This window comes from Oculina patagonica, chromosome 2 (assembly GCF_052425735.1).
Source record: "Oculina patagonica isolate OP01 chromosome 2, crgOcupat, whole genome shotgun sequence".
Taxonomy (NCBI): Eukaryota; Metazoa; Cnidaria; class Anthozoa; order Scleractinia; family Oculinidae; genus Oculina; species Oculina patagonica.
Genome location: NC_135759.1, coordinates 16045814 through 16066267, shown reverse-complemented (window position 1 = coordinate 16066267; position 20454 = coordinate 16045814). Strand labels below are relative to the sequence as shown.

At 38.6% G+C, this 20454-nt stretch overlaps 3 protein-coding genes across 3 annotated transcripts in view; all 3 read right to left on the bottom strand.

Annotated features, from left to right (window-relative positions):
- The window catches only part of LOC144643226 (insulin-degrading enzyme-like), a 32769-nt gene that overhangs the window by 4713 nt on the left and 7602 nt on the right, over positions 1–20454 (bottom strand). The window contains exons 10-25 of the mRNA XM_078502423.1: positions 19843–19915; positions 17051–17143; positions 16447–16538; positions 15847–15927; positions 15512–15615; positions 14983–15085; positions 13339–13434; positions 12500–12526; positions 11933–12015; positions 11235–11379; positions 10807–10917; positions 10178–10298; positions 9336–9427; positions 6856–6967; positions 6454–6521; positions 6257–6356 (exon numbers count right to left, since the gene is read on the bottom strand). The gene's annotated coding sequence lies outside the window, so the exon portion shown is untranslated. The remainder of the gene's footprint in view (positions 1–6256; positions 6357–6453; positions 6522–6855; positions 6968–9335; positions 9428–10177; positions 10299–10806; positions 10918–11234; positions 11380–11932; positions 12016–12499; positions 12527–13338; positions 13435–14982; positions 15086–15511; positions 15616–15846; positions 15928–16446; positions 16539–17050; positions 17144–19842; positions 19916–20454) is intronic.
- On the bottom strand, positions 413–3189 carry LOC144643200 (uncharacterized). Its single transcript, XM_078502382.1, has one exon. It carries the CDS (start codon positions 3059–3061, stop codon positions 1448–1450), a length of 1614 nt encoding a protein of 537 aa, XP_078358508.1. The 5' UTR covers positions 3062–3189; the 3' UTR covers positions 413–1447.
- LOC144642176 (insulin-degrading enzyme-like) lies at positions 6234–20391 on the bottom strand. Its single transcript, XM_078501161.1, has 16 exons — positions 20382–20391; positions 17051–17143; positions 16447–16538; positions 15847–15927; positions 15512–15615; positions 14983–15085; positions 13339–13434; positions 12500–12526; positions 11933–12015; positions 11235–11379; positions 10807–10917; positions 10178–10298; positions 9336–9427; positions 6856–6967; positions 6454–6521; positions 6234–6356 (listed from the first exon to the last, which is right to left on the bottom strand). The coding sequence occupies exons 1-16, from the start codon at positions 20389–20391 to the stop codon at positions 6234–6236; spliced, it is 1461 nt and encodes a 486-aa protein (XP_078357287.1).

Genomic DNA, 20454 nt, shown 5'->3' with positions numbered 1-20454 from the left:
ATCCCGCATCCCGCACTTTTTTGACCGCTATCCCGAATCCCGGTTTTTCATTTATAAAAATACCGTCAAAAAGATTAATTTCTGCAAAAGCTAATAAATGAATATGGAGATTGGCCCTTTCGATTTATATTTTAAATTTACGCGTGTCATAAGGCTACTGCAAAAAAGTAATAGCTCTTCATACCTCACGGGAGGCATAATGGCGTTATGGTTAGCGTTCTGGACTCTGGATCGGCGAGCGGTCCAGGTTCGAGGCCTGGATCTAGACGCAGAGCTGGCATTATTATTTGCCATATCTACAATCCTCTAGATAACAGACCATAACATTTAATGGGAAGAACTTGAGCAATTGCTATAACACCAAATGCGACACATCCGTTTAAAACAAAATACCCTTTGTTTTCTGCCCGTCTGTCAATTACTTGACAGTTTCAATTTAATAACTATTAACCAGGCACACTCGGAAGTTTGGTTTGAAAGGAGACATGTACACCACTTAGCGCTTGCCTGGTTGATTCGCTTTCTCCACTACTGAAAACGTTTTTTCGGCTCTTGACGATTCAGGATTTCCCAAATTCCCGATGGATAGGCAAAATATCCCGCATCCCGTGCTCATCCCGCTTCCCGGGGAGCAGTCAAATCTCGAATCCCCGTCAACATATTTTGTGTTTTTCCGATTCCCGCACCGTATTTTGGTCAAATCCCGGATCACGAAAATACCCTCCCAGACCCTGATAGACGGATCGAAACTGACCAATTACTGTTGACAAACTTTACAACAGTCTTACAGTCAATAACATCACGGCTAAACGTTAAACTGACCAATCAACTTCAACGGACCAGACTTATAACATCATCGACTGACAACAACTTTTCACTTGACTCTGAAGATGACTTCCGCTCAGGTTGTCGAAACGTCAGTCACCAACAAAAGAAAATGTGTGTTTGAAAAGTGTTTGGATATGAAAGGGGTTTTGCGTCTCAAAAAATATTAAGGTGTTAATATTCCAAACAGCACTTTTATACAAAGGCCTACTTGCACCTCAGATTTGGGGAACCTTTAGGAGAGCTCATTGTCGGACTTTTACGGCATTTTCATGTGACACATATCTAATTTTCATTTAAAACACGTGCATTTACATCGGTGAATTATAAAATAACTGTTTTATTTAACTCGTCTGAGATCTAAATTCGACATTTATACAGTAATCTTGATTACAGGGAAAATGGTTTGTTCGACCTTTGTCCGCCAGTTGCTTCCTGTGAATATTTACATTTTATACATTTTTAATTTCTTGATCAATCTATTGTTTTTTTTTTGCCACCGGAGACTAAGTTTACGGCTGGCAGTTAAAACCTAGTGCTTACAGTAAAAATGCCTGTGCGTTGCGCTTCTTCTTAGAACGAGTTCTCCATGTTGCTTGATTGCCATGATGCCACTTTCCTTTCAAGTAAACGGCATTTTACAGGGTTGTTTTATGGGTTCAGGAAAACGCGCATGTATAACTACTAAAAGATTAACACTAGTCCATATAGCTATTGGAAAAACATTGACAATTGCCACTATAATGTGTCTTTTCCACTGTTTTCGCCAAACAGCCATTACAGCTATATTCTGATAACGAGTCTCGATCGCCAGAGATACGCTGGTGAAAAACCACTCAATCACCAGAGGAATTGAAGTGTAAATAGCAAAAGACTGTAGCAACGTTAAAAGCGAATCATTCTCTAAAAAAATGTATCGATACAAGTACAAGAAGCCATTTACGGACACTACAGCAGTTGATTCGAACAACATGCTCATGATAGCGATATCAGCCGTTAGTCTCTCACGGCGAGGAGTACGAAAACTTCCCCAAGGAGTTGATACTCGTTTACAAATCTGGTGACAGATGTGATCAATAACAACCACGGTGCTGCGTTCTATGACTTCTGCAAAGCCATGAATTATTCCAAGAAGAGCGATGGATTCTAAACTATCAAGATCTGCTTGCAAAACTCGAAACATTACAGCTAATAAAAAATACAGCGGTGCTAATAAGACATAGGAATATCCCGGATGTGTAATGTTCCATAACCGCTGAACACAAATGCGTGAGATTGCTTTGACAGCCACACCCATAAGAGGAGAGAAGAGGGCGATTAGAAGTTTACCTTCTTTGTTTTGTTTGATATACGCGCTGTAAATGGAATACCTGATAGCAAAGGCGACGATAATAGCACAACCAGTTGGTATTACCATTTTACAAATAACACTTGCCACCCATGCTCTAGACCGTACACAGAAGTGCTTTGCAATGAGATACGGCTGGAAACAGACAGCGGAAATCACCAAAATATAAACTGGAATGTTGTATAAAGCAAGCTGCGTAAAGAAAGGTTTTCCTACAGCTTGAAGCACTCCACGATAAAATGCATGCAAACAGTACGTAATGAAACAAACCAGAACCAGTTTTCTTTTCGCTCCTTTAAGCTGATATGGTCGAAATAGAAGAAACAGATTCAAAAATGGGCATATGTAAAAGAAAACACTACTTATTATAGTAGCAATTGTTCTCGCCCATTGCACGCGCACCGCCATTTTGTCTAGTTGATATTCACAGTTCATCACAGTTTTGTAGATTAGGTAAGACAGCATTATGAATATTGTACCAATGATGGAGGCGGTTAAAAGTGAAATCAAAGCTCCAATGTACATTGATTTAAAAACTGTCTGTAGAGCGGATGGTCTAAGCCTCTTCCAAGCCATTTCCTTGTCTTCATCTTGCTGATGTTCCTGCGTTTCTTCGTTCTCCTCTGGTGAGCAGGCATCTATCACTCTTACATCAAGACTGCTTCTCACTAGATAGTTTGTGCTGGTGACTTCTGTGTCGCTGTATTCTTGATAAATAAGCTCATCAACAGGATGATAATACCATTCTCGACCTGTGCTCTGGAAAGGATCGTAGCCAAAAGACTCTGCCGTGTATTCAGGTTCTGCTGGGTTGTAATGCTCTGACACACTTCGTGTAAAACTGAATATAATGTGGCCAAACACCTCTCCCAGCGTACTGCTACTCATTTTACACCACCGATATATAGAACAATATGCCAAATAAAGCTCTATCGACTGCGATATATATACAGTGTACTTTCGCTCATTTTCCGTCTGTACGATGTATAAAACAGTTATCTAAACCTGTATCGATCACGATATTTTCGGGACTTTATGTTCCGGTCATTATCCTAACAAGTGATACGAAACTAAAGTCGCTGTCATGATCAAACCCCCAAAACGAAACTTCCGTTATCAGTATCGAACTGATTTTGTTTTAAGCACCACTAAGAAAAAAACGTTTTTTTTTTCTTATAGAATAGCGCGTTTGCAATTGTATTTTAAATACTTCTTAACTGTTATATGACGGCCCCTCGAGCTATGACTCAGCTATAAGATAATTGGGGACACAACTACAATCAAATAATGAACAAGTGATAAAATATACAACTGTGTCGATAAATGAATTAATACAATCAATTGCACAATAAAATTGGTAATTAGTTTTTTCATAGAATTAAAACAGTCTTTGCAAGTATTATACATCAGGTTTGAAAAAATCAACTGATTAAATGCGCCTCTAAAAAATGTCAAGGCATTCAGAAGATCTGAAGCTATCTGATAAAATGATTAAGTTTTGACCAAATAACAGGACCTAAAAAGCTTATGCTATGTTTCCTTAATATGTAACACTTCTAAACCTAGCCGAGACAAAATCTGAATTTCTTAGATGATACTTAATCACAAATAAGTCCGCAATCATAGGGTGGCACCAGATCGTTTTTAACTTTGCAAGAGTTTCTCGTAGATCGATTTATCGTCACAGTAAACAGCGTAGTGCAGTTTCTTGAATTCATTCTAGTATTCTGCCATTAGATGAACGACAAAAATGCCAGACAGTCTGCTAGTGTGGTAACTGAGGTATCAGCTATGGGCTTTGACGCTATCTTACATTCATTCAACTACAATCCTAGACAAAAGTCCTTTGGACACTTAAAGAAATAGTACTCAGTGACCAATCCCTTTGCGTTAAGAACTCATTGTTTAATTTTCCGAGCCCCCTTTCCCCCCCCCCCCCCCCAAAAAAAAAAAAAAAAAAAAAATACAATGCTGAGATATTCTCCCACGGTACGATGGATAGAAACCAACATTGAATTGGGGGTGGGGAGGGGGAGGTCAGTACAATGTCAATTTTCCGTCGAATTGGTTAAGTGTCCCAAGACTTTTGTCTAGGATTGTAGTTAAAACATCCTTCTGCTGTGCTTGATTGGTCAGGCTATTTTTGTATCAGATTTTTAAAATTAGGTAATTTATTGTAAACATTTGGTAGCCTACGTGTTCAAAGCACAAATGCCTCTTTGTGACTCGCTAGGTTTGAGAGACATGTTTGTTATGTTACCTTTTCCCGATCGTTTGGCAAGTATTTTCTAAACACTGGACTGCTAAAAAAACCGTATCGTTCTGAAAAACACTGCGATCAGGTATTAAACTTTTAATTTGGTTCGATAATTAAGTCACTAACTGCTGCTACATAAAATTCACTAAACATTTAAGGTGGCTCCATAGGGTAATCACATATGATGTGGCGCGCGCTAGTGTCCTAGTTCGCTAAAACTTATTAAATGCAATCAGCAATGATGAAATAGTGTTCTACAATCATCTCTGTTAAAATAATGGATTCCAGTCGAGAATTACGACTATCCAAACAAATGCGTCTTTTAGTGTTTAGTTGGCTTTAAGCGCGATTTTCTACAATTTCCTTCGGTGAAATCTTCCGATATTTTCACAGTACTTGGATATTACATGGAAAAAAAATTTAAACAGGAAAAAAGTAAGGGTTGTAAAGGCAGATTCTTTGTTATCTAGAAATCTGTGTGTTTTCCCTCTGCGGAAAAACATGGCTTATAGATTTTCTTAAAAAACGAGCGCCACGTAAAGCAGAATAATTGTAACCCCCGTGCCAAATTTTACGAAATTTCACCGAAGGAAACTCGAGAAAAACTACACGAAAGTTGCCATTTTCCCCCAGACATTTGTAACAAAAACGTCAGCAGAATAGAAATTATCCAAGATCGCTATTTGAGCATGCGTCAACGTTGAAACCACTTGGCGCTCGATAACAGTGTTTACTGAGCGTTTGATGCAAGATCTACAAATTCATAATCTTTGGAAGATTAAACAACATTGTCCGGCCTCGGAAATCTACTACGGATAAAGTTATCCTTTGAAATGTTTAACATAAATCCGTGGTTGATCATTTTTGTCTGAGCGCGCGTCAGCTCGCGCGCGCAGATTCCGAATGCTTGCATCACGTCTTGTACCAATTTCGCGTCGTTAATTTTCACAGAAAATTTCTCTCGCGAGTCTTTAGTTCGCAATTTACGGCAATCGCGAAAACCGCGACAATCATAACTGCCGCGAAAATTAAAATAAATTAGGTATCTAGCCTTTACTCTTTACAAAATTTATAATGAATTTATTAACAATTACTTTAGCTCGTCTGTAAGATTCGATTTTTATACAGCAATCTTGATTTGCGAAGAAAATGTTTCATTAGTCGACAGAAGTCCATCAGGGTCTGGAAGGGAGGGGCGGGGGGGGGGGGGGGGGGGGGTCCTGATCCCGCATTCGCGCTCCATTTTTACGGAAATCCCGAATCCCGCACTTTTTTAATCGCTATCCCGAATCCCGTTTTTTCTTTCCCCCAAAAGACATTGAAAAATAAATATTTCTCCAAAAGCTAATAAATGAAAGGTGTAGATTTGCCCTTTCGATTGAAATAGCTTTTCATACCTCAGTATGATGAAAGAGCACGATTTGACAGCGATTTGATTCCCTTCAGAGCGGGAGGAAAAGCGCCCTGGCGAAGAGGTTGGTCCTGTAGGTGTGTGCACTATCCTTGATAGAACGTTTACAGGGACAGCCTCAACCGCGTCTTATCTATAGTTTGGTTTGAAGCGAGACACCACTAAGAACGTCTATTTGGGTCGTCACGATTTCTCGAATTCCCGACAGACAGGCAAAAAATCCCACATCCCGTGTCAAAATTTTGGTGAATTCTACTTCCCGGAGAGCAGTCAAATCCCGAATCCCGTCAAAATATTTTCCCGAATCCCGCACTGTATTTTGGTCAAATCCCGGATCCCGAAAATACCCTCCCAGACTCTGAATCTACATATACAAAGCACAAAAAGGAGAGTCATTTCGCCTGAGCATACATACCTAACTGCTCCTGAGTTCTAAGAGTGTTAAAACATGGCTCACAGATAATTTGACAAAACAACTCCAGAAGCACGTTACTTTTGGTGGCTTGAAGGTCACACTAGAACAGAAAAAGAAGTCTTGTATTTAAATCAGGTAACATTACATAAAGTGAGACCATGTCACAAATCACACACAGAACTAAAGTCGATACAAACCTGATAATAAATTTCCAAGCTTGAATTATTGTGGACTTCATTTTGCACTTCAAATAAATACGAACATCCTAAACAGGGGAATGAAACCATGCTTTAGAAGTGTAAAAAAACATTTGATATACATTCATGTTTCAAGGGCCTCATAAGACAACATAGAAACTGTGATAATTGCTGTACTGGACACATCGTGCAGTTCAGTATTCAAAAACTGAACATTTGGCTGTATTTCCATCTCTTTTTTAGTGACGTACACTGTACATACGTAACGTAAAAAACTTGATGAAAATTCAATTTAACCACAATTAAACACCCTCTCAGATGGACGTTTTTCTAATTTAAAAGCAGACTTCAAACACTTTTACCGATAAGTGTTTTTGGAGTTTGCACAAAATCTAAACTCACCGCCTGGTAACTGAATCTCTCTGTGTCGAATCAACTGCAGTGGTAACAAAGGCTTGGTCTTGCTGTCCTCTTTAATAATCTTTTCCACGAGATCCGCAGTGCCTAAAGCTTCCTACAGCGCATAAAATACATGAACAACGCAGAGCTTAACTTCATTGCGTTCATAATAATAATAATAATAATAATAATAATAATAATAATAATAATAATAATAATAATAATAATAATAATAATAATAATAATAATAATAATCTAATTTATATAGCGCTAAAATTACTTAAAAATTATTCTAAAGCGCTTTCAGATAAGTTAAAATCGTATAAGTTAAAATATAAAAAAGACAAACTATTAAAAATATTTTACAAAAATACAACGATAAAAGATTAAAAATATATAAACAAGTCATATGCTTTCTGAAAAAAATATGTCTTTAGCTTAGATTTAAAAATTGTAATATTCGGGCTAGATCGAATGTTAAAAGGCAACTCGTTCCAGAGTGATGGCCCAGAATGCGCAAAGGCGCGATCACCGAAGGACTTGTGACGTGTTCTTGGGACCTTCAGGAGGCTCTGAACGCAGGAACGAAGGCGATGGGTTTTTTACAGAATATGGCTGTAGAAAATCTTTTAGATAGTCTGGTCCTTCGTTGTTAAGAGATTTATAAACAAGAAGTAGCAACTTAAAGCGGACACGATAAATCACAGGTAGCCAATGAAGATTAAATAAAGCGCCCGAAATGTGATCAAACTTCGGAATCCTAAAGATTAATCGAGCACCAGCGTTAAGAACCTTCTACAGACGATGTCTGGTACTTTGGAACGCCAAAGAGAAGAGAGTTGCAGTAGTCCAAGTGTGAAGTTACAAATGCGTGAACTAGCGTCTTCGTTGACTCAGGGCTGAGAAATTTCCTGATTTGTCGTATGTTGTACAACCCATGAAAAGCTTTACTACAGGTCTTGCCAATGTGCATGGACATGGACATTGCTGGCCTAGTAGTGATCACGCCTAATTCTCCCTCGAAGCATTAGTACAAGGTCAGTATGCAAGAAATGAGAATAGAGAGATTGATCACCAAAGAAAAATTACCAAATCGCGCTCTAAAATATGAATAAAAGCTTTATAGAAAACAAACAAAGAAATAGAACGGGATAAAATGAAAAAGGGTCCGCAATGCGTACATTTCTCAATGCGCCGTATGCACCCAAGGGGGTAATCTCATACCCAGATCTTCTCAACCCTGAGGTAAGTAGAAATATGGGTACAAGATTACCAAAGAGCTACAGTAAATTCGAAAGAAAGTGTAACGATACGATTTATGGTAATCGGACGCTTATTTGCTTGTTCTTGGAAACTCTCGACGGGTGAATGGACGGATGATTCGGTAAATAAGATATTTCGACGCGGAACGGGGAGAACAACTCGGTAGAGCCACTGGCTAGGCTGCCGGCACTCGTTACGTATGCCAGAGGTACAGAGAACTTGTTCCTCCGCCTTAGTGGACGATAACACAGCAGAAAACCAAGGAAACTTCTTTGGAACTCAGCAAATCTTCTTTATTGTAGGATAAACTTCGACGGTACTTCACACTAACTCATAGTATAAACTGCCAAGGGTAATCCAGTAAGGTAATCAATTTCTTACAGTTTATGCGTTACTTATATACCAACCTAGACAAACACAGTTGTCTTTCGCTATTGAATTCTTATACAAAAGAGATCCTTTTGTACATGAATAAAAGTTAGTTTTTCATGCGAGAGATATAATAATAATAATAATAATAATAATAATAATAATAATAATAATAATAATAATAATAATAATAATAATAATAATAATCTGGTCTTCTAGCTAGCCCGAAGCTTACTAATTGGGGACACTGTTTAAATTAAAATATAATATAAGTACAAAAACGATTTTGGTCTATTTACATTAAATTATACTACATTTTCCAACACTCTTTGTATTTACATCTAATTCCTACAATTAAGATACTACTTTAAAATACGGATTGATGTATTTTCCAGAATATAGTATTTTCATTGGTTAAGTTGTAATTAGGAATCCAGATTAACTTTTGGACCGTTTACCTTGAGGAATATAAAGCGAGAATAAAAGGTTACTTTTGAAATGCAAAACCTATATGTTTATGAATAGGTTGACCTACTAAACTATTTGGGAGGTCTGGGCAGATGTTCCTTTGAGATCTTTTTCTAATGTAAACCTTGTACTGTACTTATTGTATCTTAAAGTAACAACTACTGAATTGTATTGTATCGTTAACCATATTTGGAAGGAAGGTCAAGATTTCAGATAGAATGGTCTTTCATGTGCAATTCACAGGTATTTTCTGGTTTTGAGGTACTTTCTGAGTTCGTTTCCTTATACTCAGATAGGGGTCTAATTCCTATCGTGACAAAAGGAAAGGAAAGGAAAAGGTCGTTAAGACGATTAAATAAAATAACAAAATATATCTCACACACCTCTTTGGTCACGTTTCCATGAAACAAACACTCGATATGAAGTCTTCCTAGCAAATCAGGAATGAAAGCCACTAGCTTCTCCAGGGTTACCTCTAAAAGACAATCAACAAATCAGTGTGTCAGTCACTGAACGTGGAGATCAAGTCGACAGGTTTGAGTTTATACTGATGTTGGTTCACATGGTTGCATACAACGTTTTCTTCCTTTGAAAGCCAGATCTAAGTGTCGGTTGCATACTTTACTACAGCAACAACAACAACTTTATAAGTGTCTGGTCTTCCAGCTGGCCATATAGGGCCTACTAATCGGGAACACTATCTAATTTACAATATTTAGAAACAGGGAAGCAGAGACTTCTATTCAGACTTAACTTGCTTTGCTTCATCATAGAGCGGTTTTCACTTGAGTGTCGAAAGTTAATTGCGTTTGCTTTGGTTTTGCATTTCTACGCTTAGTGATTGGCTTAAAAATCTCGCGACACTTTCTCAGCCAATCAGAACTAAAACCAAAACCAATCGTGACTCGCTCGCGCACGTTTTCCCGCGCTTCGTACCAGCTACATGTATTTGCTTCGTGTTTTGATTGGTTCACTGGATTGTCTATGTCCTTTGTGATTGGCCAGAGTAATTACTTTGGTTTTGGTTTTACGACACTCAATTGAAAACTGCTCTATCAATCGCATAACAAAACGAAGGATCGTTTATGATTTGGCAACCTCGTGTTTTCCTCACTTTTCCCTTCACCCTTCTCTACACTAAGAACAGTCTCTTTTTATTCTACCCACTCCTAGCAGCAGACGAAAACAGTAATAGATACAAGACTATGTTTACTGCAACACACACCTTCTATAGCTTCTAGAAGTTCATCCTTGTGCCAGGCAAGTTCTTCTAATAGAAATGAGGTGTAATACAAGGCGTGCTGGTGAGGTGGCTCAGCAACAAAGTTCTTCAGCGCAATAGCACACTAAACCGTGACAAGGAGAAAAAACAACAAGTTTGAGCATGATGGCATCAGTAAAAAGAGTTGAGACAGAATCCGGACTTCGAGTATTTATAATTGAAAAAAATATGTACAAAAAATTATTTACGTCTTATTGCAAATCTCTGTGTTACTGTTTCAAATATCATATCAAAAGAAATAATTTCTAACAACACCAAACATCGAAACAAACTTCAAAGTTATACTGAATTCCACTGAATCAAGCTTCACCTGAGATTTTACCTATAGTTTCCATCGTTCTTGTGAACTTCGAAATACATTTTCTCAGGCTCTGATAAGAAATTCTTGGTGGCGTTCTCTCGAATAATTACTTACATATTTAGCTTTAAAAGTTGTAGAAAATAACGCAATAGGGTTTAAATTATCTTGCTACTCGATTTTTGTCCAACTAAAATTAATATTATTCGATTTCTCGATGGACTTCGTCCTAATAAACTTTTTTGGGCAACTTACTTTAGAGGATTCTTCTTACCCTTTCTTTGATGAGTGGGAATCTCTTGGGATCGACTTGGAAGTTTGCTATTCTGTTGAAAATCTTCTTCAGTAAAACCGGCTGTTTGTGGTTATACCCTTTGATGCTCAGCTGTAAAATAAGGAGAATTTGACGCATACTATAGGAGATAATCGATCCTTACAGTGATATCCTAACTGCAGAAATAACTTCCCCCATACTATAGTTGGTATGATAAATCACTATAGTCAGCACACAGATTCTTACTCGTAACATGGGACCCTTACAGGGAGGTACACATCGGGAATGCATAAAAACCCTCAAGCATCAGGTTGCATAGCATGAAGCGACTTGAAGAACTGCTACACCCTGATCCCCCTGGACGCAAGTCAATTGCAGATTACTCTCCTTTCCCTCTCCATATTTGGCAGCTTGCACCTGCTACTTACAAAGATTCCATACATGGTGTTCTCCAGTTTGTAGTTCACTCCAGCTATCTCGGCTGCATACGCGTACTCATTTAACGAGTCCTTGAGCAGCTCCACAAACAAATGTGCCATGTCACAGTGAACTGGATCCACGTATGCTAATGGACTACAGAAAAAAATGCCTGAGTGAGAAAACACTTCTATCTCACGCATTCACTTCTTTAATTTGGCTCATGTCAGCTCAAGCGGTCCAGTTTCGAGACCTAGTGAATCACTGCGTTGCGTTCTTGGGCAAGACACTCAAAGTTACGTACTAATGACATAGCTCTACAAAGATCCATGTTTTGTCTTGGCACAAATTATAGCGCCTGCTGAAAACTACTGCATTTGGGTGACTGTAAGACAATTAATGTTATTTTCATTTTCAACGAAGTTTGTAAACCCGACCACTATCCTGGTTTAGTTTTAGCGCAGTTTTCTCCTACTTGTCCACAGAAAACGTATCTGACTAATTAAAACAAATACCACTTATGCAATGAACCAATAAGAACTTGACACAAAGACAAGCAGCCAGCGCCAAGCGCAGGAAATCGCGCCTGAGACAAGTCTCAATTGGTGTTGGTTTTGCTTAGAACGCGTTGGTTGTAAAAAACAGCTTGTTTGCTATGATGGCATGGTAACAGCACTCTGCACAAACATAAAATCCATGCACAAGGTACCTTGTAATTTCAAAGAGGAGACAAGCCTTGGGTAGTAGGAACGTGTCATCTTGTTTAAACCAAACTTTTAACAGCGAGTCGTCCTGAGTGATGAAACATAGGCATGTAACGCGTACAGAGAGGTAAAAACCAAAAAAAGAGGAGATATGGTCAAACAAACGACGAACCAGTTACACTGTATGTAGCCATGCAAAAAATCCATAAAAGCGACAATGACGCTAGAAAACCACACAAACAGGCACGCTGTCTAACTGTTTTGTGGGATACTTTCTATGAGGTTTTTCATCTATGGTATATATTTTTTAACTTGTGCGAAAGATAAAATAGAACATTAAAGATTGTTATGTTAAGCAAAATAAACATAGTTAACATAGTTTTGAAACAAGAGCATAGTTCCAATCTTTAATCGCTGTACTTATGGCACACTTTACAAGATTTATCTATCAGATTAATAGCAGTAACTTCAATCTATGTCTTTACATGGAATTTTACCAATTTTTACATGTAACTGAGCATGTAATATTTCATTCTCATGCCGTTTTTTAGCTTAACTTTGTTGTTGCATACCTTTATAAGACTAGGAATTGACGAAGACTAAAAATAAACAGAAAAAAGTACTGGTTAACTAACTCATCAGTACAAAATCAATTATCACCAGTACAAAAACATTCTCAATGGTACAACTTAGAAAAGAAATTTATTTAGTATATTCCTCAAGGGGACTTGAAAGTTCAGTAAATAGAATGTGTCTAGTGAATTAGACCATGGTTGCCACAGACATAAATTTTTAAAATTCCCTGACTTTTTCCTGTTAAAATAAAATTTTGATAACCAAATAGATTCAAATTGTCAGATACAGTAGTGGCCAGCCTCCAGCTCCCACTTCCAAAAAAAAACATATAACTGAGATCACATTGACCTGAAATGTTTCTCCCAGCTATCAATTGTATCAAATCAGCGGTGTCACATTCCAATTTTCCCTGGCTGTTCTTCAAACTGTCAATTTTTCCTGACTTGAAATAATATTCCCTGACTTTTCCCTGACCTTGAAGAATTTTATTTTTCCCTGAACATTTACTGGCCTGTGGCAACCCTGAATTAATGGTTGTAAGATTTCCCTTTTTTACACAAAGTCTGACAAGCAGTTGAGAAAAAGGTCAAAAGTGGATGATGTACACCAACAGGGAATGCCCCTCCCCCCAACACACACACACACACACACACACACACAGAAACTTTCCAGGCCCCTGTCAACACACTTTCAAAATGACTTATCTTGGGAAAGAAAGCAGTTCAAAGCAGTGTACATGTGGCATCTCAAGAATTTGACTTTGGATTTTACTGGTAATGGAAACATTTTTTTTTTCTCAAATAAGAAAGAAAGAAGCTGGAAGTTGTGTACTTACATCATTGGGCCTTTCTCTTATTGTAAAATCTGTTGGAATGAACTCATTTTCCTCAGGAAGTTGCAAAGAGGGATTCAATGGCACATTCTTCCATTCCTAAAAATTGAATTTTGAACAAATAACATAGAAAATAAAAAGCTACACATAACATTGGAAACAGTCTACAGTTTATTCTAAGTAAACCTAGGCTGTCTTCATAAAACATATTAAGTAAATTTTGATTTCCTTTGGTCTTGCTTCACAGTTACCAATAAAAATGTTTGTGCACTGTATCAACCATTTACTACTGAACCTGACTCGTCCCCAGTCATCTTTTGAGTCCGTCTTGAGTCGACTGCTCAACACGGGGGGAATCATCCTTCGCTTTTTGCAATTTCTCATAAGAGACGACTGGGGATGAGTCAGCTACTGAACTGTACCCAATATCGATCCCCAGGCAATGCACAGCTCTGTAGCAATTTGAATACAACCAAACATAATTACAAAGTGTAAATCACCAACAATACAATACTCAGGTGTTGGTTCTGCAATGCCAACATTTACAAATTATTAAGATATCAACTGAACAGTAAATAAACAATACATCAAATAATAAAGTATTATTTCGTTTGTCTCACAACGTAGTCACGTGTGATGGATATCGCAACGTTTCGACTGCATACTGCTAGTCTTCATCAGGCGATAAGGTCTAAACGCCTCGTAACAAAACCATCTGTAATCTCCAAGGAGAAAAAACATCTGTCATCTGTTCTTGTATCTAATGGTTATCCTTTTTCTTTCTTGCAGAAGATCACCAAGACTAGAAAACCGAACACCAGTGCTGAACCTGTGGCTGAGTTTAAATCTACTGCCGTTCTACCTTATGTCAAAGGTCTTTCCGAGCAACTTCGCCGCTGCCTACAACAACAAGGCGTACGCGCTGTTTTCAAGTCGGAAACTACACTACGATCACAACTAGTACGGCCGAAAGACGCTGTTGATTCGACTAAGCAAGATGGCTTTGTTTACAGGATTCCCTGTGAATGTGGCAAAGTTTACATCGGCGAAACTGGAAGACCTATGCAAGATAGGATCAAAGAACACAACCGGGACATCCGACTCGCACGCACCCAGACTTCCGCTGTTGCAGAGCATACCAACAACACCGGACACTTCCCGCTTTGGAATGAGGTAAAGTTTATTGATCGTGACTCGCACTGGTACACACGCCGGGTCAAAGAGGCGATTCACATAAGACTTCACCCTAATAATATCAACAGGGACAGTGGAATTGAAATTCCTGAAGCATGGATGCCCACGATCAAAAAACACAACAACAGGAGAACTGTACGACTGTGGACCGCCGAGGGAGCAACAGTACACCAGCATGCAGAACACTGAGGATCGAAATGCACCAATCAGAGCTGTTGAAAACCAACCAATCACAGCGCAGCCGTGTGCTTTATAAGCTAACGCACAACCAGTCGACCTTATCGCCTGATAAAGACTAGCAGTATGCAGTCGAAACGTTGCGATCTCCATCACACATGACTACGTCGTGAGACAAATGAAATAATACTTTATTATTGTACTCTACCACGATGAATAACCACAACATTTTTTATGACAATATATCAAATGTATGACATACTATTAACTAGTTACCTCTATGTAGTTATGAGAGATTTTATTTACAGAGTATTCTGTTCCATACCACTCTTCTACAAGATCAGTTTTTCCCTCAAAAAGTTTTGCAATCAACGTTATTCTGCAGAAAGAGTGAAAAGAATTATTAAAATGACATAAAAATATATACCGGTAAAATAAAAAATAAAATAGTATCATGATAATTATTATTTATTTAATAATAAAATCAAAAAAAAATCATTTGTTCCAAAAGAGAACTTACAAGGATTCCAGGGAAGGCTCAAAGACTATGATTTACATAACATACTAGCTGGTTCTACTATGTAATGTTCAATGTTTCTCTCATGTTCACAGATATGTCTGTAAATGGATTTGGTGACTTTATTTTTTCAATGATCATCACAGTAAACTACGGTGTATTTCTGACAGGCAAAATTCTCAAGACAACATAGAACATAATAAAAGTTAGTCTTCTATGAAACCACATGCCTACCACTGTTATGTACTGGTAGGTGAATTTTTATCATTTAAGCCTTAAAAATCTCACCTTACTTTTGATGGCACAAGATATGAAAGAATCATCTTAATCAAATCAGGCTTAAAATGATTGATTATAAATTGACCTTGAATGACATCTTCAACCCCAAAATCCTGCAGAGGCACAACAAAGATAGTAAGCATTATGCAATCATTACAGACAATCAATTAAGGAATATGGACAATCCAAAGGAACAGTCAAAAGTGTCTCACTATAGTCATTGCATATTAGAGGGGCACCCTGTATAAAGGTCACAGATTTAGGACATCAAAGGGCTTCAGTGAGGATAAGTATATTAACAAGTAAGGATATTCAGTTGTTACATGTAATAGCCCAATACTCACATGCAAACAGCGAGCCGACGAACAGACATAGGATCTGGGATTCTCCTTGTCCTTAAATTGAAACCTGACTTCACCAAGCGCCTACAAAGATAAGATTTTTATTCAAGTCAGTCACCAAGAGCTGTCATTCAATGAGCATTTCTTACATTACACATTGTTAATAAAACTGGAGTACACTGGACCAAATTCATGCATTTCCTTATTGAAATGGTGGTTCTTGGAGTGTAGCCAGTGAATGCAGACCTATTTCTGGCCGTGGCTTCTCACCCCCAAAGAATACGTCGATTAGGTATGACATCTGCTGTGCATTTGTCAACTTCTTTAAAAACAATGTATTAAATACATTTTTGGCCCGGTAAATAAAATCGTTTTTTTACTTTGTAGTTTTCAACTTGTCTTTTAACAAATTGATTTATAAATTAAATGTAATGAGACCTCAGTCAGTTCCTTTACTCTTCTATCCCTTGACCAGTTAATAATGTCACAGCATGTATTTCTAGTCATTCAAAACAAGTGTGAGACATGCATTTGGAATTCTCTCTATGCTTGTTAGCTACATACATAAACTAAGTAACTGATTTTATAAATAAAACAACACACCTGGCACTCTTTAAAGATCCACTCCTGGGGTTCCTGCCTTCTTAGCATTTCCAAGTATTGAAATACACAAGTCACTATTTCATAGACATGGTCTATAAAACAATCAGTTAAAAGAAGGATAGAATTAGATCAGGTACATTAATCAGTAGATAATGGTTTAAAAAGAATGGCAAAAAAGCATTAACCACAAATCCCAGGGGGGTACTCCGGCTTGTAAATGAAAGGGATGATCGAATGGAGGCAAAACTCAGGACCCAAAAAAATCCCTAAGTCTTCCGACATTACCCAAAAAAATCCCTGGACCAAAAATAACCCCCCAAAAAATCCCTTGTCAAATTACCCCTAAATTGCCAGGAGGGGCAATAACATAACACAAAGAACGCTCGTTTTGTTTATTCATCATACCATAAATACGCCAAGGCACTTTAGCTCGTTTTTAATACCTAAAAAATCCCCTATCTAAATCAAGTCACCCAAAAAAATACTTGCCAAATTTTCCAACCCAAAAAAATCCCGGAATCGAAAATTTCAAACCCCAAAAAAATCCTTCAATCATCCCCGTCATTAACAAGCCGGAGTACCCCCCCTGGGCCACAAATACTACCTTGACCCTCAGTGGTAAGCTCCATGTTGCAGATGAAGAACATAAAGCCTTTAGCTCCTGGAGCTCCACCTGCGACAAGTTCATTCACCCACCCTGTTGGGATAAACATCAACAATAGGTAAGCACTACTGGAAAAGAAATAACTCAGAAGAAGACAGAGAGGTGTGATTATAAAATAGACTAAACTACGAGCAGTCCCTATTTTTTCGCAGAGTCCGTCGAGCTTGAAGCGAATTTTTTTTCGAAGAGTTCGTCGAGCTTACCCTAGCCTGCGAACAGGCTCCCGAGTGGGGTTTTTACGCGAGCGAAGCGAGCGGAAGAGCGGGGCTTTACGCGAGCGAAGCGAGCGGAAGAGCGGGGCCTGAGGGGGAGCCTGTAGACTTTGTTTGATTCCGCCCATCCGCCCACTTGTAATGGATCCTGTATTAATCTGTCAGTAGGGTAATTAGACCTAGCAAAAAACAGATGGCAGGCCTACACAGACTCCTACTTCGTGACTTTTGTACAAAATAAGCCGTTCGGTAAAATTGGATTTGGTCGTCCAATTTATTTTGACGCTTCAAAGTTGTTTAGAAAGGGCACTGTGCTCTGTCACTTGTATTATAAGAAGGCGATTTTAGGTTATAAAGTAGAGTCGAAAGACTGCCGCTCAGCAGATGTGTAGAGATGATAGTTCTGCATCGTTTCCCGTTAGTACATTTTGACACCTCTGTATTAAATTTTGCTATTGCGGTTAGTCTTGGCTCATTCATATTTGCAAGATGCGTTTTAAGCTCTAAAAATGTTCGCTCTGGAAGGACACAGATCTTATTTCCGTGAATATGTTGATTATGTACTTGCATTCTATATTTGCAAGGCCGGGCCCGGCTGTTTATAGTGTTGCAATGTGTGTTGCTTTTTATCACAGATGACATATTTATTTCTGTCCACTTTAGCCAGAGACTGCGTAGCTTTATTTTGCAAAGCTATTGCTTTGTTTTAGAGACACGTTATTTACTGTCGCTAAGAATATGTATCTTGCATCAATTTTAACGAGCGTTTAGTCTTTTGAGCTCGATGTTTTGGGTTTTCGCCTCTTTCCTTTGTTCGTTGTGTGACATTTGCACCACAAGATAAATGTAGGATTCATGTAGATTTACTGCAATTATCTAACCACGCGCAAGTCGGTTGACTTTTTTGCGTGTTGTGTATGCCACTATTTTTCATCACTCAGTTGTCAAAAATTAGCGTTCTGACCAATCAGATCATGATACCAGAATCTGGTATCATGGATCGGCGTTTTCAAAAGACTGTCCACAGGCTCCCGCGCCCCCGTACTTCCCCTCAGGCCCCGCTCTTCCGCTCACTTCGCTCGCGTACGCCGCTCGCTTCGCTCGCGTAAAAACCCCACTCGGGAGCCTGTTCGCTCAGGCCGCGCTCTTCCGCTCACTTCGCTCGCGTACGCCGCTCGCTTCGCTCGCGTAAAAACCCCACTCGGGAGCCTGTTCGCAGGCTAAGCTTACCCCGCCTCCTCCCCCCGCGCGTAATTTTTTCGCTATAAGCTCGACGAACTCTTCGAAAAAAATTTCGCTTCAAGCTCGATGGACTCTGCGAAAAAATAGGGACTGCTCGTAGTCTAAAAATAGACTAAACGGCTTGTGCAAAGGGTCTAGACACTTTACTCTAAAAGTGTCTCTCTCCACCCAAGTGTATAAATGGGTACCAGCAAATTTAATTCTGGGGGTAACCCAAAAGGTAAAAGGGTAAAGTCTGTGTTTGAGCCTAGTGACCCAACAGGCTGGAGCTTATCCCAGTTTTTGTGATGCATGAAGCGATTGAATGGGAGTATTTCAACTCCCTCCTGGATGGGATGCTAGTCCATCGCTGGGTTACCCCCAGAATTAAATTTGCTGGTACCCATTTGTACACTTAGGTGGAGAGAGGCACTATGAGATTTAAGTGTCTAGACCCTTTGCACAAGCCATTCATATGGTACAAAATCTGCCATGCTGGACCACAAGTTATGAAGTGCGACATCCAGAACAATGGAGAGTCAAACGTGGCTGGTGCTAGCTGCTTTGTTTTGGAAGTCCCACTGCACAACTTGTGTCCAACATGGCTGATTTTGTACCATGTGAGCAGGTCCTGCAATGGGCCTTCAAGTGATGTTTTAATACATGACCATTTCAAATCAGCAGTGCATCCACACAGATGGGCTCTTTTCTGCCCAAAATGGGCCTGAAATTAACATGGGCCTTTTTTGCTCCAAACAATATTAAAACAGGGAAGGAGTAGGGTCCTTATATTCATCAGGTATAATGCCTCTCCCCTAGATACGTAGAGTAAATTTACAGCAGTGCAAAACCTCTACTCAGTCTGATAGTTTCTGTTGTGTTCTTGCCTTGGGTAAAGACATTTTATTTTTTCTTCTCAAAGTACCATACCCATGAAGGAGTATAAATGAAGAGCAGCAAATTGTTGGAGGGTAACCAGTCAAAAAGCAGCATCAAGGTATCTAGAAGTAACTGTACATGTATTACTACTAACACTGCACTGACACTCCATGCTACAGAAGGTAAAGTTAAGCACTGGTGCTTGAGTGCAACTAGGCTTGTGCACAGGCTTTAAACAGACTTTACCTTAATGCTAAATCATTGATGAATTTATTGTTTTGATACAGTATTTCTTCTTTCCTAACTAATGTTGGATCAATTTGTGAAGTGTCAAGGCCACTAATACTTATGACAGTTATAACAGTAGGTAAGTTTGAAAGTATATGTGACTGTAGTTTGTATTTGACATGAAACCCTCACCTCTTGTTTTGAGTTCTGAAAGCAAACTTCCTTTACCTTCATGACCAAGAAGGTGAGATATATAATGGCAAGGCTGAAAAAAAAATCAAATTAAATCAAGTACCGTATTTTCTCGATTAAATGCCCCGGTGTTTATTTCAAACTTGGCCCTATAGGGCCGCCGTTTATTTGAATTCAGGAGTTTTTTCAAGCCCTATGTTTCTAGGAAATGATTTTTATTCATTATTTTTGACAGCTATATAATTAGACATTATTTTTAAAGCATATTCAACCTTTAATAATTGTCTAAGGGGTTTATTTTCAAATACAACTTGGAGACCTGGCGTTTATTCGGGGCCCGGCGTTTAATCGAGAAAATACGGAACTCTAAAGAAAATGATGAAAATCAATCTTCATCTTCATTGCTAGAAATATATATTTATATATTAATTACCAATACTATCTATCTATCTAAGCAGGAGAGTATATGTCTGCATAAGATTTCCACTATAGAGATCAAAGGCAAATCAAACAGAATTTTAGGTCAATGGTATCATTACCAGTAGCCATGTTATTCAAAAGAATTTAAAGTAGTTACACCATGATTATGAATTCAGTGTCATTGTTGTCTCA